The 16,267-nt window shown below is 45.5% G+C and overlaps 1 protein-coding gene across 16 annotated transcripts in view; it reads right to left on the reverse strand.

Annotated features, from left to right (window-relative positions):
• The window catches only part of PHACTR1 (phosphatase and actin regulator 1), a 509,978-nt gene that overhangs the window by 33,572 nt on the left and 460,139 nt on the right, over positions 1-16,267 (reverse strand). For all 16 annotated transcript variants that reach the window (XM_073224522.1, XM_073224529.1, XM_073224523.1 and 13 more), the window contains 2 exons: positions 11,075-11,322; positions 8,956-9,112 (listed from right to left, as the gene is read on the reverse strand). In XM_073224522.1, the coding sequence (XP_073080623.1) occupies positions 8,956-9,112; positions 11,075-11,322 (405 nt within the window). The remainder of the gene's footprint in view (positions 1-8,955; positions 9,113-11,074; positions 11,323-16,267) is intronic.

A 16,267-nucleotide genomic window follows, 5' to 3' on the forward strand; every position in this document is an offset into this window, starting at 1 on the left:
AGTTGGTGCTGATGCCACTGACCCAGGGCCACACGTGGGAGCCACTGCCCTGGACCATCTTGCTTCCCATACTGCATCAGGCATGAGTGTTATAAGACCCAAACCTCAGTATCAGGTATTTCACACCTTCCTACTTACTGGGGAAAGTTACTGAAATGCGATAAAAAGCCCACTTAAGTCCAAGATGGAAGAACATTTCCTATTCCATTTTCCTTCCAAGACTTTTCTCTCTCTTGAGGATTTGCACACACGAGCCTGAGCCTCTGATCTAGAACTCTACCATCCCACACACTCCCTACCCAACTGTAAGTACCTGGGAGGAAAATTCTGTCCAACATACAAACGAAACCAAACTACGTATTTTCCTCAGCGTTGTTTGCTTGAAATAGGAAAGCCTTAGATTTGGAAGATGTGTTTCTCTCTGCTGTTTATGATTATTAGCTCCGTTTCCTCACCCACAAGAAGAGACTCCTAATAGCAGCAACCTTGCAGGGCTGCGGTGAGAATGATCAGATGAGGCATGGTTAGGAAAGCACTGACCAACAGCAAGGACTCTGAAGTCTTAGAAAATGTCATGTCAGGGGCCATCACCCTGAGTGGCCGTCTCTAAATGTAGATAGGTCGACTCTTCTCTTGGCACAAAAATCCATGAAACAGCCTTTCTTTCTGCCACTGGCTAAGATTCCCTACAAACAGGAATAATCACTGTAGATTACCCCAATAATTAACAATCAGGGGAAAAATCACTGCAGAACTAAAAGGGCTCCTCTTACTGAACTATTTCAGGTTAAGAGGAACCTCTTGAATGTGGCCATAGAGCAGCCTAGAGGATTCACCCATTCTCTGCTCAGTCTACAGCTGCATAGAGCTGTTCCCACCCCAGCACCCCAATCTGAAATGCAGCTGGAATAATCAGCCATTTAAAAAAGCTATGAAATGGGAAATGAAATGGGACCCTCCCCCTACCCCCCTCCACTCTGCCAGTGATAGCCACTTTTTTTTTTTTAACCTTTACAACTTTGAAATACTGGTATTGATTCTGTTTCTGCTGGGTAAAAAGCAGCCCTTTTGTCTTCACACTTACTGTATCACTGAAAAATGCATACGCGGCCGGGGCAGCTGCGAGTCACACTGCACAATGCGGTTAGTGCCTGATAAGATGAGGCTTTGTTCCTGGACCTCCAGTGTGGGGCTTGTGAATCGTGACTCTTTGCGTCAGCGCACACACATGTGTGCACGTGCACACAGAGCGACAGCATCAGGCTCAGATACCCTGTCTTGGTAACAGGATGACAAGAACGCAGTCTTCACTGCATTTCTTAACAGCTGGAAGCTTGGGTAAGAAGGCAGGAAGCTGCAGATGGCTCTGCAAGGCTCTGAGATGAGGTCGCGGCTGTGGTTCCCTAGGATGGGCGTGGCTCGTGCTTCAGGGCCAGAACTGTGGCACATGTGGTTTGGAAGTTTTATTTCACCTCCTCCCAGCACTCCTCACTCAAATCTTATCCAGACAGCTTTTGCATCTTTCATTTAAAACAAAATCAAAGAGTGTGGGGTTGTTCTTGACTTTTTATCAGACAGGTGGTGCTGCAGTCTCCACTCAGCACCTTTCAGGAGATGTCAGCATTTCTGAAGGGCTTTTAAAAAGGATTTTCAATTTTGTGCAGTGAGTTAATGGGAGATGTCAGATGATCAGAAAGCAGCTGAGCTACTCGGAGTCCATGTGTCTGTTATGCAAATACTGCAGACCTAAACAACTATGGTCAAGGTCAAGTCAGAGTTGTCCCGATTCAGCTTGTTCCAGTCACTCAGGGCAGCTTGGTGGCTGGTATCTAATTTCAGCCTTGTTTACAGGAGGTCTCAGACTTCACAGAAAACGCCCACCAACCTGAGCCCCGCCCGTCCAGGCATGGGTGTGAAGACGAGCGCATATAAGTGTCCTCTTTCCATTCCCCTTTGGGCCCCTCTAAGCTGTGTGGCACCCACTGCTATGACCACAGCTGGTGTGGTGGTGCTGGTGACAAGGCTGCGGTGCACAAGGCTGTGACGGCCGGTCTACAAGGAAGCTACACTGACACTTCAGTCTGTTTTCCTCCCTTGCATTCCAGCAGTGCTTTATGGTGCCTTGTGTCCAGGGCGCACTAAGTTCAAGTTGAACTGAATTCATAGAGCCCTTGATTGTTACTCTTGCTTTAGAAAGTGCCTTTGTAGCAGCAGCAATTACTAGCCTGGGGAGATGCCAGCTCCCACAGCATAAGTCCATAAGCCTAAGTCCTTAGGTTTGGGGGCGAGGTGGCATTTGCTACCTTGGATCTAGGCTCTGGCGTGTCAGACTCCGAGCGCCAGAGCCTATCATAAACCGTAAACAGTGTGCGGCTACAGCTAGAAGTCAGGATGACTGTATTTTATTGCCTGTGCTATCAGCATAAAAAATGAATTTCAATTTTCTCCCTTGAACACGATATTATGATTTAAAACAGCATAAAATCCTCTGAACACATTACTTTATATTCTGTTTACAGTGACTATGGTGTGAACTACTTAGGAGCGTAACAGATTGAGATGACTCTTCCCTCCTGGCATTTTAGTAAGTTCTAAATAAGAAAGAACAACATATTAGGTTTTGTGGGGATGATCAGGCCCTATCTCATTTCCAGCCTCCTCCTGCATCCTCAAAGACAACAGCTTTTTAAGCTGTAAATGGTGAGATGAAGAGCAGAGGGAGAATTCTGGTACTTTTCAAAGGAGGGTCCTGTATCCGATCTAACACATGGAGGCTAGTGCTGCTTTTCATGCCTTAAGTATAGATTCAGTTTATCAACAATCACCAGGTGCTTTCAACTTAAATCCTGCTGATTCCCAGACTCATGAGAATTAAGGAAATCAGTTAACAGCTATGTCAACTGATGTAATGTCAACCGACCCCAGTATCACCTGCAAACATTCTGAAAACCATTTGATTAAATTCGTGAAAAAGAGTGGGCTGGGTCATGAGTTCCTTTCAGGAGTATGGATTGCTTTAATGATCAATCTGTATAAATAACTGCATTCATATTAATTTGGATCCTACAAGATATTAATTCCAAACTGCTACAGACACACACATGCACACTGCTGCATTTACAATACACAGAACATTCCTGTCTCGTTCTCTCTCCTGGATGCACAGCCCACTCCCATAGAATGGATGACTGTCCTGCAGATAAGAAAACCCATGGCTTCCGGCTGAGAGATGTGGCTGCCTCCAGGCGGCTCAGGCTGAGATGCGGTCCTTGGGTTGAATTTAGTTCACAAATATGTTCTGCTCAGTCTGTACAATGTTTTTAAAATTTGGAATTTTCACTTTTAAAAAATCCAGATTTTTTTCAGAGGATCTGAGAAACTTAGTCCTTCATTTTTCAAAGCAACAGGGTGCTGAAGCTAAATAGGGCTTGCCCCTTTAGATAAGAGGTCAAGTCCCACCTTGCTTCCAGCCTAAACTCTCCTTGCTAACCATCAGGTTCAATGTCTATCCAGCACTGGCATGCATTTCAGGCTGTGCCTCCTCTCCTAGGTGCTCCCACTTTCTGCTTCCCAAATTGTTATGGATTGGATTGTGTCTCCCCAAAATTCATAAATTGAAGTCCTAACCCCAGTACACCATACTGCGAACTTATTTGGAGAGAGGTCTTTATACAGATAATAAGGTTAAAATACAAATAAAGTCACTGTGGTTGTGCCCTAATAGAATATGATTGGTTTCCTTATAAAAAGAGAAAATTTGGATACAGAGATGCACACATATGGAGAGAGGGCGATGAGGGCAAAGGTTGGGGCAATGCATCTATAAGCCAAGAATGCTAAAGACTGTCAGCAACCTGCCAGAAGCTGGGGGAAAGGCCTGGAACATGTCCTCATTTGCAGCGTTTAGAAGGAACTGACCCTGTGAACACCCTGATACGGGCTTGCAACTGCTAGGACTGTGAGACAATGAATTTCTGTTGGCTAAGCCACCCAGGGTGTGGTACTCTGTATGGCAGCCCTAGAGAATACTCCCAGCTGCTTAAATCCATCAGTACCTCCCTTTGATCACTGGGAAGAATCACAGTGAGTGGCCTGAATCACTGGATACCAGGAAAAGGAGATCACGAGGAGAAACATCCTTTCCAAAACCAAGGATGCTTCCCCACAGAGCGTGATGCTGCCAGTTACTAGTGTGGGCTCTGCAGCTCAGGTGGGTGCTGAGAAAGTTCCAGCCAACCGTGACAGCAAAAAGGATGATGCCAGTTCATGCCTGGAGGGGAGGGTGGTGTGTAAGGTGAAGAGATACTTTAGGGGGACCAGTGTTGTGTGTGGGGAGCAGATTGCCTCAGTCCTCATTTACTCCTGAGCTTGATTTAGATCACATACTCCTACATATGCTGCAAGGCGCCTTCCACTCCCTTTTTCTCCCCATGCTTTTTCTCACTCTGTTTGATCTAAACATTCCAGAGCGGACTGGAGGGATGGAGGGAGAGGATCTCAGATGGCGAGGACTGAGCCAGCTGGGTCTGAAAGCTGGCTGCGCCCCAAGGGGGGACCCCAGTGCCCCAGTTGGTAAGGGCCACAAACAGATCATGCTTCAGAGTCTCAGTTCCTTCCTTTTAAAATAAGTAGTCTTGGTGACTTACAAAACGGTTCACTTTCTAAAGGCTGTTTCAGAACCAAAAGCATTCCTTCTTTAAGGCATCAGACTTCCCTTTAGTTTGAAACCCCATTCCCTGTGGTCCTGAGTGCCAGCCTCTGGGGAGGGGGTTCAGTGCTTCAGCCCATCAGTGCACCAGCTGGAAAAGGGGGAAGGGCCAGGCACTTTCCCCAGCTGAGTCATCCTCGCTGTGAACACAGAGAAGTGTGGCTTCAGGTCTAATGTTTGAAATGATGACTGTTCTTGGTGATGATTTTTTGGAGTCACGTGGGTTGGACATTTCGCTGGGGAGAATAGAAGGCTTGGTGAATGAAGGAAACTAGAAGTGGATCTGAGAGCTAACAGTCAGGCTGACCACGTCCTAGGATTCAGGTTGAAGGGTCCTGAGAAGAGACCCAGAGAGAGGGCAGCATGGCCTTGTGTTTGGGTGGGGGGGTCCAGGGGGCTCAGGGATCACTGAGGCCTCCACATTTCCACTGACTAGAGGTTGCTGGAGATGAAGAGACCTGCTCACACAGCCCCAAGGAGGGACCCTTAGACCTGTGGACTCCATCAATACAAATCTCGGCACGTGCTCCACATGTGCCATTTCGTTAGAAGCTATATCCAAGTACTGCTGCACTGATGTATCATGCACATTGTAACACAGATACAATCAACTTGAAAAGAACAATATAAAATAAATTTAAATATAAGTTCTACTATTTTCATTCCCTGCACACCTCAGTGGATGTCTTGCTGCCCCTTGGTCCTGCCTTCACCCTGAATCTGTATACATGAGGCGCAGAGCAGCGGCACCCGGTTGATCATGCTCATGTCTTAAGGGCAAACCACGCTTCTCAAATGGCAGTTGATTGAAATATTTATTGTTAAAACATCCAGATGACATGTTTTTGGAGGTTTCGGAGGGTCTGCTCAATAGCATCAGTGAGAAAACACTTGTCATTTTTGCATTCTTCTATTATTCTATTTTGCGTAAGAAGAATATTTTTGCATTCTTTGCAGAAATTGCCTTAATGCTTGACATCCTTTTCTCTGGTGTTTTTGCTCCCCATCCCCAATTTGGGATTCTTTTTGGAGTGCTGCATTGTTCTTTCTTTTTTATGCTATTAAAACTCTCAGCTAAAATTATGTTTTATATCTTGCTTGTTACTCCATGAGGACTGCAGACTTGGCTGCATGCTTTTCCAAGCACTATAGATTTCCAGCACATTTTCACTACCTCAAATAGCTAAAGCTAGAAGCCTATATGCTTCTACCTCAAATAGCTAAATGCTGCAGCCTAGAAGCTTCAGAAATGCAAGCTCTACAACTGATTCCTACATTCTTCTAGTGACTTTTTATGATCATGAAGCTCCCATTTTGCAGTGACCACATGACCTGACCTAATTCCCTTGGAAATGAAGGCCCAGGAAGTGCAGATGACTATGAGGGAAACTGCAGAAGCAGAGCCAGACCCGAAGGTGCCTGACCCCAGATTAGTTCTCTCTCTGCCACGGTTGCCTTCTGGTTCTGAGATACCCCTTTCAGTCTGCCCTGGTTGCAGGATAAATGAGTGGCTGGAAGCACAAAGAGGGGTTCTCATTCTAAAGGGAATATTCCGTGAATCTCCATGGGTGTGAATCAGTGGCTACACCCCTCAAAGATGACCTTGAGATGCAGGCTGGTCTGTCTGCCTGATTTGCTCTTACAACCTTGCCAACTGGCTAAACTCTCCTGATGACGTCTCCCTCAGGCCCAGGTCCTGTAATCTGGCGATAGATACCAATGCATAGCACGGATGCAGGCCAGCCCAACACCTTGACCATGTCCAGCACTGCCTTCTCTGCTGTCTGGTCAGCATGTCTTAATTTACTGACTGGGAGAAAGAGGGCTGGCAATGGATACACACTACAGTGAACTGACAGGGGATTTTAGGCATTCCAAGCTGCACTTCAGCACTGTTAGAAGAATCGGAAAAGGGTTGATTTGCAAGGATAAAGCTTGAAATGCAAAGAACTTCTCCCAGGACATGGGTGGGCTCCTCCCACCTCTGGGTGCCGTCCTGCCATTGCAGCCGGTCACAGTGGTGGTATGTGGATATGGATTCAGGCGAGAGAAGCAAGAGGTGTCTCTTTTCAGGAGAATATTCTGAGACAATGGTCTTCTTTACTTCACCCATTACCTCTGGGTGGGACAGCTCTATAGCAAGTAAGCAGAACGGCCAGCTGCACACATCTGCTTTCTCTACATCCCATTTTTCTCTCCCTGTCCATAGAAGGTGCCACCTTGGGCAGCCAGATGCACTGGCCTCTCACACCTGCAGAGAAGTCTTCAATTGTCCCCTCACACACTCGGGGCTCTGCCTGTACTGTAGCAAAGCTGGGGAAATGGGGGAGGAAGTGCAATCAGGATGCCCACCCTTGGGGGTGGAGCTAGACTCTGAGAAGAGGGTTGGGGTCAAGGATCTGCTCCTTTTTTTGCTTGACCCCTGAGGCCTCCACATTTCCACTGACTAGAGGTTGCTGGAGATGAAGAGACCTGCTCACACAGCCCCAAGGAGGGACCCTTAGACCTGTGGACTCCATCAATACAAATCTTGGCACGTGCTCCACATGTGCCATTTCGTTAGAAGCTATATCCAAGTACTGCTGCACTGATGTATCATGCACATTGTAACACAGATACAATTTGTGTTAGATGTATAATTGAACAAGCTGGCTTGGGAAGCAGCCCAGAATTACATACTCCCCTTCCCCCCACCCCCAGAAGGAAGGTCTGGTTATAGCCTGGGAGAAGGGACTTGGGAAGGCCAGGGTCCCTGTCTCCAGGAAGGTTGTTAAATGGGATGAGGCTTTAAGTAGCTTCCCAAGGCAGGGAGTAAGACTCCCAGTGGGTGGGAGATCCATGGACAGAGGTTTTCTTTTTTTCAGTGGAAGGAAGAATGTTTAACAATCAGGTTCCCAACAATGAGATGGACTCTCCAAAGCACTGTGAGCAACAAGGGCTGTGGTATTGAGAGATCTGGGTGACCAAAATGTGGCGTGTGACTCTACCCAAGGAGAGGGGACTGTGTGTGTGCTTGTGTGGGGCGGGAATGGGTGGTTAGATATTTTCATTCTCTGACTCTAAAGGCTGCATAACACAAGGCCACATCAGCCATCCGTGGGGCCATCTTACACAGTCCCATACCACTATGACAACCTCTTCCAGGAGGAAACCAAGTTAATTATGAGAAAGAGACTGCCCTTAAGTCACAGAAAAACCTGGTGGGAGGGAAGATTAGCAGCGGCCGTTGGTTGATGTCTATGCCACTGTCACCTCTTCAGGTCCCAGTTTCTTCACTTGTCCTTGTGAAGGTGACAATACAAGGTACTGGACAGGGTTGTTGGGAGGAGACAATGAAGTAACAACAGATAACTGAGTGTCTACTATGGGCCAGGGGCTGTTTTAAATGCTTTACGTTGGTTGTTTAATTTACACAACTCCCCGTTTCACAAAGGCAGAAACAAAGACAAAGACCATAAGTGACTTACTCAAGGCTGCACAGCTAGTAGGAGGGAGAGTCAGGACTCTACCCTGAAAGAGTTCTACACATGGCATCCAAACCCTGGGCGCTGAGCCTGGGCTCGATAGAGCCTTCTGGAAACATTCAGTGCAACATTACGCACAAAACTAAGGTTCTCAGTAGGCTTGGTGTTCTTGTTTGTAAAATGGGGAGGCTCAATGATGAAAGGATTTATCCCATGTAAAATGTTTAGAAGAGTGCCTGGCAAATAATAAGTGCCCCACAAATGTCAGCTCATACCATATAAACATGCCCTAGACTATAAATGCACACACAGGTGTTTAATATATTAACATAGCATACTCTATATGTAATAGCCCTCTATCAGGGTAATCACACAAAAAGAGTCACAGATTAGTAATGAGGCATCACTAGCAACCACTGAGCCCTTCTAGGTGAATATTACAGTAGAAAATGTGTTTCTTTGATTCCTTTGGGTTTAACCAAATCACAACTCTTTTGTGGGTAGATTCTCAATTCTATTGGATGGTGGTGGTTTTTCTACAGGTGGTTTTCTCCCTGGAAATCTGCCTCTCAGCTTCTCCCTGAACCTTTAACAGAGTGAAATTTCCCAGAAGTAGATGAATGAAGGGGAGGGGATTATAGAGTCAGCCCAGGAGAAGAAATGGGATGTTTCCCACCTACTTTTTCTGCAGGAAGCCATTTGAGAGACACTCAGGCCTGCTCTGGGGATGGAGTCTGGATTCTCCCAGTAAAGTCTGTGGAGCTGACCACTCCACTGTCCTACCTGGTGAGCTTGGTGCCGATCTGCTGCCTCAGCTCCAGTCTCTCTTCATCCGTCTGCCTGGGAAGTATGTTCTTCTCTTCTAGCTCCCGCTTGGAGGGCCTGTTGCTGAGTTTGATGGCTAAGGAGTCCTTTCTGCACACCTTCATGGCCAGGGAGCCTGCAGGAGGGAGAAAGGAGCTGTTAACACTGACACAAACTGGTCCCTACACAGCCAACTGCGGGCCACGAGGTAAAAGACAAGAAGACACACAGTGGGCGTAACACCTGAGAGTGGTTAAGGCCTCACAAAGGCCTCAGGGATAGCTGTCCTGTAGGCCACACATTCTAGGTACTTAGCCTGTGGAGGGCACGTGAGGAGCATGTGTTGGGGCCTGCGGTTGAGTCTCTGCCATCTAGGAGCTCCCAACAGGCAGGCAATATCACAAAGGAGGGCAGGACAGGCTATGGGGTACAACAGAATGTTCAGGGGACAGAGGGAACAGAGGCTATCAGTGACTAGGGAATGCTTCCCGTAGGCGCCAGCACCTGAAGGAGAGAGGAGATTCAGGGAGCGGCTGGTGGCCACTGGCAGGTGGGAAAGCTCACAGGTGATGGGTGAGCCAGGTAATCACAGGAGACAAAGGAGGTCAGTGAGGGTGGAGCTGTGGGTTTGTGAAGAATATCATGTTGGGCAAAGAGGGGTCAGCTTGGGGTATGAGTGGAAGTGAGGTCACTGAAAGAGGCATCTTCTGGGATTGTTTTTTCTTTTTAACATAAGAGATTCTGAGCAGCCAGGGAAGGGCTTCCTTACATGGAATAAATCCACAGTTCTCAACCAGCAGCAATTCTGCCCTTACTGTCGACCCAGGGATGCTTGGCAAAGTCTAGAGACAGTTTTGGTCATCAAAAATGGGGTTTTGGAGGAGGGTGCTCCTGACAGCTGATAGGTGGAGGCCAGGGATGCTGCAAATCAATGTCAGGACAGCCCCTACCACAAGGACTATCTGGTCCTCATGTCGGTAGCATCGAGGTTGAGAAACCTGCCATAAAATATCCAATTTCCTGGGCAGGAAACAGTGGACAGAGGCTAAGCAGCTGCTCCTTCCACCAGGGGGTCATTTGGGCTTTTGGCTGCCCCCCTGTGGGTCTCTCCTTGACATTACTTTGATCATGTCATTGCTCACCAGCACCTAACCAGCTCCCAGATTTAGCTAGCTAGCTGAAGCCTGCTAAAGGTAAAGCAAGAGGAAGCGGCAGCCTAGTTTGGAGGAATCCTTTGGATTTTATTTAGTAGCGTCTGTCTTCTTTCTTCCTTCACTAGTGAGAGAACACGGGCTTTGGAATGTGACACGGCCATCGAATCCCACAGCTGCCACTCGGTGGATGTGAGGCTTTGAGCAAATCCCTTACTCTTTCACTTTCTTCCCTTATCTGTAAAATGGGGCAACAGTAGACTCCTTCCACAAATGTCTATGCTACTGGGTGTTGTAAGACTGAGAGAATAAAACCTCAGTATGTTGTTGGGCCCACAGTATACATTCAATAAAAAGTTGCTTTTATGTTAATTCATTTATTAATAAATGAATTGACCAAATTATCAGTCTATACTCACTTCACTAACATGTATTTATTATTTATGGCCAGAATGATAGATTTTGAGCTTGGTTTTCTTTGTTTCTTCTCTTGTCTCTCAGCACATTTAAAGGCCTTAAATATGAAATTTGAGTTCAGACCTAAAGTTGTAGAAGCATGCTTGAAAGCAAACTTGCTGCATGCACAAGTTAGTATTTCTGAGTATTCTGTAGACTGGAACTGAATTCTAGGGCCCCCTCCCACTATTTCTGAGGGAGGGGGTTGGATCCCAAGGGAAGTAATCAGAGAGAGAAAATGCCCCCTAAGAGGCGGGAGGTGGTAGCATGGCGCTGCAATTGGTAGGGCTATGGGAGGACGTTTACCCTCTCATTTTCCTAGTGAAGAAACGGAGGCTCAGAGAGGTTATGTGAGCTGCCCTATGACCCCAGGTCAGGTGACCCCAGACGCTGGATTAGAACCCAGAGCGCTGGGTGGCTGTTCAGCTCTCCTTCCACCAGCCGTGGCCCGCCCCCGCCCCCACCCCAGCGCGGAGGCTGGCCGTACGCACTGGTGTACAAGGAGCTGTCCTCCTCCTCCTCTTCGTCCTCCTCGTCCTCTTCTCTCGTGTATAGGCAAGAAGAGTCTTCATAGTCTGATTCATGAGGCACATTTTCTTTATTGTCATCACATTCAATCACAACAGTTGGCACTTGTCTTATTTCTGGAAGGCCCAGAGGTCCTGCTTTCGTGACACCGTCCCCCGAGTGCAAACCAGAGCTGTGGTAAGATGTGGAACAGGGGACCCGCTGCTCAGAGCTGTTGGAAGAGGAGGAAAGAGGACTTTAATTTGGCTGACATCACATCGAGGCATTGGAACCCTTTTCAAACTCGGTTGTTGGTCCTAGAGGCAAAGGGTGTCCTGGACCATTCAAGTCTCGTTTCTCATCTTACAGTGAAACCCTTTAGGACAGCAGAGTCCCCTGCTGGTGGCAGCATCATGGAACGGGAAACAAGAACTCGAACTCCCTGCACATGGGTGGTGGTGATGGTTGCACACTCATGGGGATGGACTTAATGCCATAGTATCACGGGAAAGTTCTTTTGCAACCCACGTCTCCTAGGAGAAGTAAAAACATTAATGCGATGGTGAAGTGAGAGATTGCAGAAAGAAAGAGAAGATGCGTAGCTTCCAGCTTTTACAGCGACATAGCATAATTGTTAGCAACTATGGGTGGGAGAGACTGTTTGAAATGTCATGGGCAGAGATGCAGAGGGAGAGAAGGGTTGCATCCGTAAGGCTGGAGAACTGCCTCAACATCAGGGAGAGCACGGTCAAGGAGGACTCAGAGAAAGTTCTCTCCCAGGCATGGTGCCAGACCCTCAAGCAGCCACAGATAAAGCCAGCCTGCTTTTTTTATAGGTCAATTTTCCAGGAAGCAATGACAATGATATTCTCATTTTTACCTCTTAAGTTGAGCCAACTGAGATAAAATATATTTTTTAATTAACAATGATCTCCTTCATAATAAAAGCCATATAAGTTCATTGGAGGAAAATTAGGAAATGCATATCATCAAAAGTAAAGTAGTTATTTCCTTAACAGAGTCCATCTTAGGTTCCTATAACAATTTAGAATCCTTTTTATGACAGGCTCTGAATGAGGTCCAGAAAGAATAATGGAGCCAGAAACACACAGTTAAATTTTATAATTCTTTTTCAGATTAGTTGGAAGTGGAATTTATATATTTCATTTAAGGAATTTCTAAACATAGGAAACTCAATGCATCTTACCATCCAAAAATGTTTGACATTCACAAGGAAATGGAATGGGAGGTTATACTACACATCAATCAATTTTACATTAGAATATTTTATCTAAAAGAAAAATCTTCCTCATGACATATGAATGCATGATAGTCTTCTCTGAAACTTTCAATTATGTTTTAAATTATTGCTATGTCTAATTTAAATTCAATTAACTTTCTCCCTTCCATTGTTTCCAAAGGGCTGTTTTTCTCTTTGTATTTTTCACCTAACTCTTCAGTGACACAAATGGGAAATCTAGTTAACACATTATGAGCTATGATGTTCAAGGCAATGAACTAAATCAACTTAAAAAACAAAACCTGCAACTACTGAGTAAGATTAAATCATGTATTTACAAAAATTCAGCATCTTATTAGATATTATCAGTTTCTGGGGCCCATTTCCCACCTAATTTAATACATTCAGAGCAGGAAGCTGGAGTACATGATAGATGGTGACTGGGGTGACAAATGTGAAAGGTGGCCGCCTGGGAAGTTGCCACCCCACCTCAAAAGGCCCTTCCTTGGGCAACGACCTGCACTGTATTCCAACTGTGCTTGGTTATGGTTCAGTAGAGATGGAAGAGGCAAAAATGTCATCCCATGGCTCCTACTTTGTCCCACCCCTGCCTTTTCCTCTCCTCTCATTTACAGTTTAATGAACAAATCATTCCTACAAAGGCACAGAGCTGGGGATATGATAGATAGGGCCAGAGATGAAAAGCAACCAACAGATATTCTTGTTAAGTGGGAAGAATTGAGGAAAACAAGTTGGAACTGGAAAGCACAGGAATTTGTTAAGGTAGAACACCCAGCTGCTCAGGAGGCTAGAGAAAGGAGAAATATATGCAAAGGAAGGTAAGAAACTCAGTCTCACAGGTAGTCTGTGATAACAGGAGACTGTGGTTTCTCCCCCCTTCACAGATACAGGGGACGTGTAAGACCCCGGGGGAATGGGATTGTGAGGGGGATCTGCCAGCCACTTCAGCAGGTACTAGGTATCATGCTTCGAGGGATGTAAAAGAGGGAAACGGTCGTGGTGATCAGCGACTGCCTGTTGGAGTCCTCCAGAAACAGCTGGAGACCTCCCCTGGCTAGTCAGGCCATCGTTCTCAAGTGTGGATCTAGCAGCATGTGACAGAATGTCTGATTTACCGTAAGGGTGAAGGTGTTTTCCAGGAAGCTAGGGTTTTAAAATTGTGTATTCATAAATATCCATTGATTGCGAACTGTGTGTCAGGATAGGTGTTAGAAGGAAGACAAACACCCAGCTGATTCCCATCTGTAACACTGCTGACCCACAGGAGAGCTGGAAGACAAATGGGCACAGCAGAGGTAGCTGAGGAGGAGGCTGGGGAAGTTATGGTGTCTCAGTCTGAGGATACAAGGTATGATTCAAGTCCAAGTCTTGCCACTTACTATTTCTTTATATTGGGCAAATTATGTAACTGCTCTGAGCCCTTTCCCTTGGGCAAACCACACATTTTTATTAGGGCTGGTGCATGTGAGGTGGCCCTTCAATGAGACCCTTACTTCCTATGTATAGAAATGGCCTTCTAAGTGGTTTCAAATACTCTCAGTTACAGTCTATTCTCCACACTATTGTTAGAGTGACTTTCTAAAACTCAGATCTACTTGTCTCACCCTTTGGAACTCTGAATGCCTGCCTGTCTACACCACCAGTGCTCCAGGAGTGACACCCGTGGAAAAGCCAGTTAACACATTATGAGTGATAATTCAAGGCAAAGAATGAAACCCACTCAATGTCGCCCCTTATTACATTTGGCCTCCACCCCTGGCGGCTGTGGGCAGGAAGGGGAATACGCAGTGGACCACAAGTTTTAGTAACGCTGGTTTTATATAATGCCGTTGTCACTTAGAAGATTTGCTCTAAATAAGAGGTCTTGCTGCTAAAGAAAAACGAAAAGCATCAGCCTAGAAGCAGTAGTTCAAACACAGCATGATATGCAGTATCTTGCACAATTTGACCCATATTATTAACTCAGACTCATTCACCCTTCCCATCTCTGTCCCCATAAAAACTCACTCTCCGTCACATGCAACAGTGAGTGACACGCTCCTGGCCTGGAATGTGTTCCCATTCGGCCATCACCTTGTTAATTTCTATTTATCTTTTAATAGTTGTCTCAGGCCATTCTTTGCCTATGTTCACTGGAGATTCCATGACTGTGAAAATTGTGAACATCTGTTTACTAACAACTATCATCCCCTGGAACCAAGCTGTAGTCTCCTTGAGGGGCGGGGCCATCCCTTTTTCATGTTTGTAGCGGGTGCCTAGCACTGTTTCTGACACAGTGGCACTCAGTAATTAGTATTTGTTTTTGCTGAATGAAAGAAATAAGGCTGAAGTCATTGATGCATGTATGTGCATTTGTAAGCAGTCAACAAATCATATTCAAAAGTATTGATTATGAGATCATTTTGTTTTTCATTCCCAGGGAGGCCTCCAGCGGTGTACTGCAGGGCTACAGGTACCCCTGACGCAGCACTGCTGTCAATGATGCATGACAAAAAAGACATCCTCATCATATATGCAGAAGAACTGAGGCAGAGAGGGTAGGAGGGTGGGAAGAGGGCAAACATTTACTGAATGTGCTGCCCCCAGTTCTACCAACGTCCACATCCGTATCTCATTTCCTCTTTATGCAGGAGAGGTGTCATCACACTCACTTTATTAAGCAGGAAATTGAAGTTCCAAGGAGGTAATTGACAGGCCCATGAAGACGCAGGCACTGGAGGAGGCAGTTAGAATTTGAATCTACTCTGTCTCAATAGGCTGTGTCCAGAATTTGAATTGTGATACCTGTAAGATTGTGGCCCTTCATTAAACACAAACCCCACTGACTAACATGCCAGGTGGGGAAACAGCAAGACACATAAAACATAGGCATTATTACTTTGTAAATATTTTCAATCTTACTAACCAGGTTAAGTAACAATGCCCTACTCAGACCACACTGGGGGTACTGAGTTTAAAGGATTCATCTTGGACACTGGACTGTGACAGCCAGGACACTGAGCACGCATCTGCTGACCCATCTGAGGACCTCATCATGCTCCGTCACAGCCGCTTCACTCCAAAATGGCAGAGCTGAGCAGAGCTGAGCCTTGTACAACATGAGTGTTAGGGACACCGACCCACTGTGCAGTCAAAAATACGCAAATAACTTTTGACTCCCCCAAAACATAACTGCTAATAGCCAAGTCTTGATGTTATATAATGATAAAACAGACTAGTACTTACATATATTTCATGCATTCACAACATACCTAATTAAAAAAAATCTTCTTGATATTTCTGGGTTACACAATTAACCTAGGAAGTTTTTTAAAACTGTTTCAAATCTCCAAAAATTTTTCTAATCTATGTATTGAAAAAGAAAATTCACACATATGAGGATTCACGGAGTTTAAACCTGTGTTGTCTGAAGGTTGACTGAAGTTGCAACAAAGCCTCAAATATTTCCTATCCAGTTCTTTACAGAAGAAGCGTTCTCACCCTTGGCCTAAACTAATGTTTCCTAACCTTGATCAAACCCACACTCATTCCTTTTTGTGTGTGTGCCATATCTAGTTAGAGTATTATTTATAATAGTCCATTTATACTGTTATTTAGTTTGTGTCTTTAAGTTAACATTTAAAGATACAAACACTATTTTAGCCTCACCTTAAGCAAAAAATTCTTTGTAATCATAGGTTTTTATGTTAATTTTATTTTAACTTATGTTAAAATAAATATGGGGCTGATAAAACTTCTTTAAAAGGTTGTCCTAAACTCAACTGATGCATCAATAAGGTATATGCCACCTTTGATTAAGTGAGGGCCTAGACCTGTTCTCTCAGCCTCACCATGATTGACATTTTGGGCTACACAGTCCTTGTTTTGGGGCCGCCCTGTGTTACTGCAGGATCTTTAGCTGCATCCCTGACCTCTA

The sequence above is a fragment of the Manis javanica genome, chromosome 16 (genome assembly GCF_040802235.1).
Source record: "Manis javanica isolate MJ-LG chromosome 16, MJ_LKY, whole genome shotgun sequence".
Classification (NCBI taxonomy): Eukaryota; Metazoa; Chordata; class Mammalia; order Pholidota; family Manidae; genus Manis; species Manis javanica.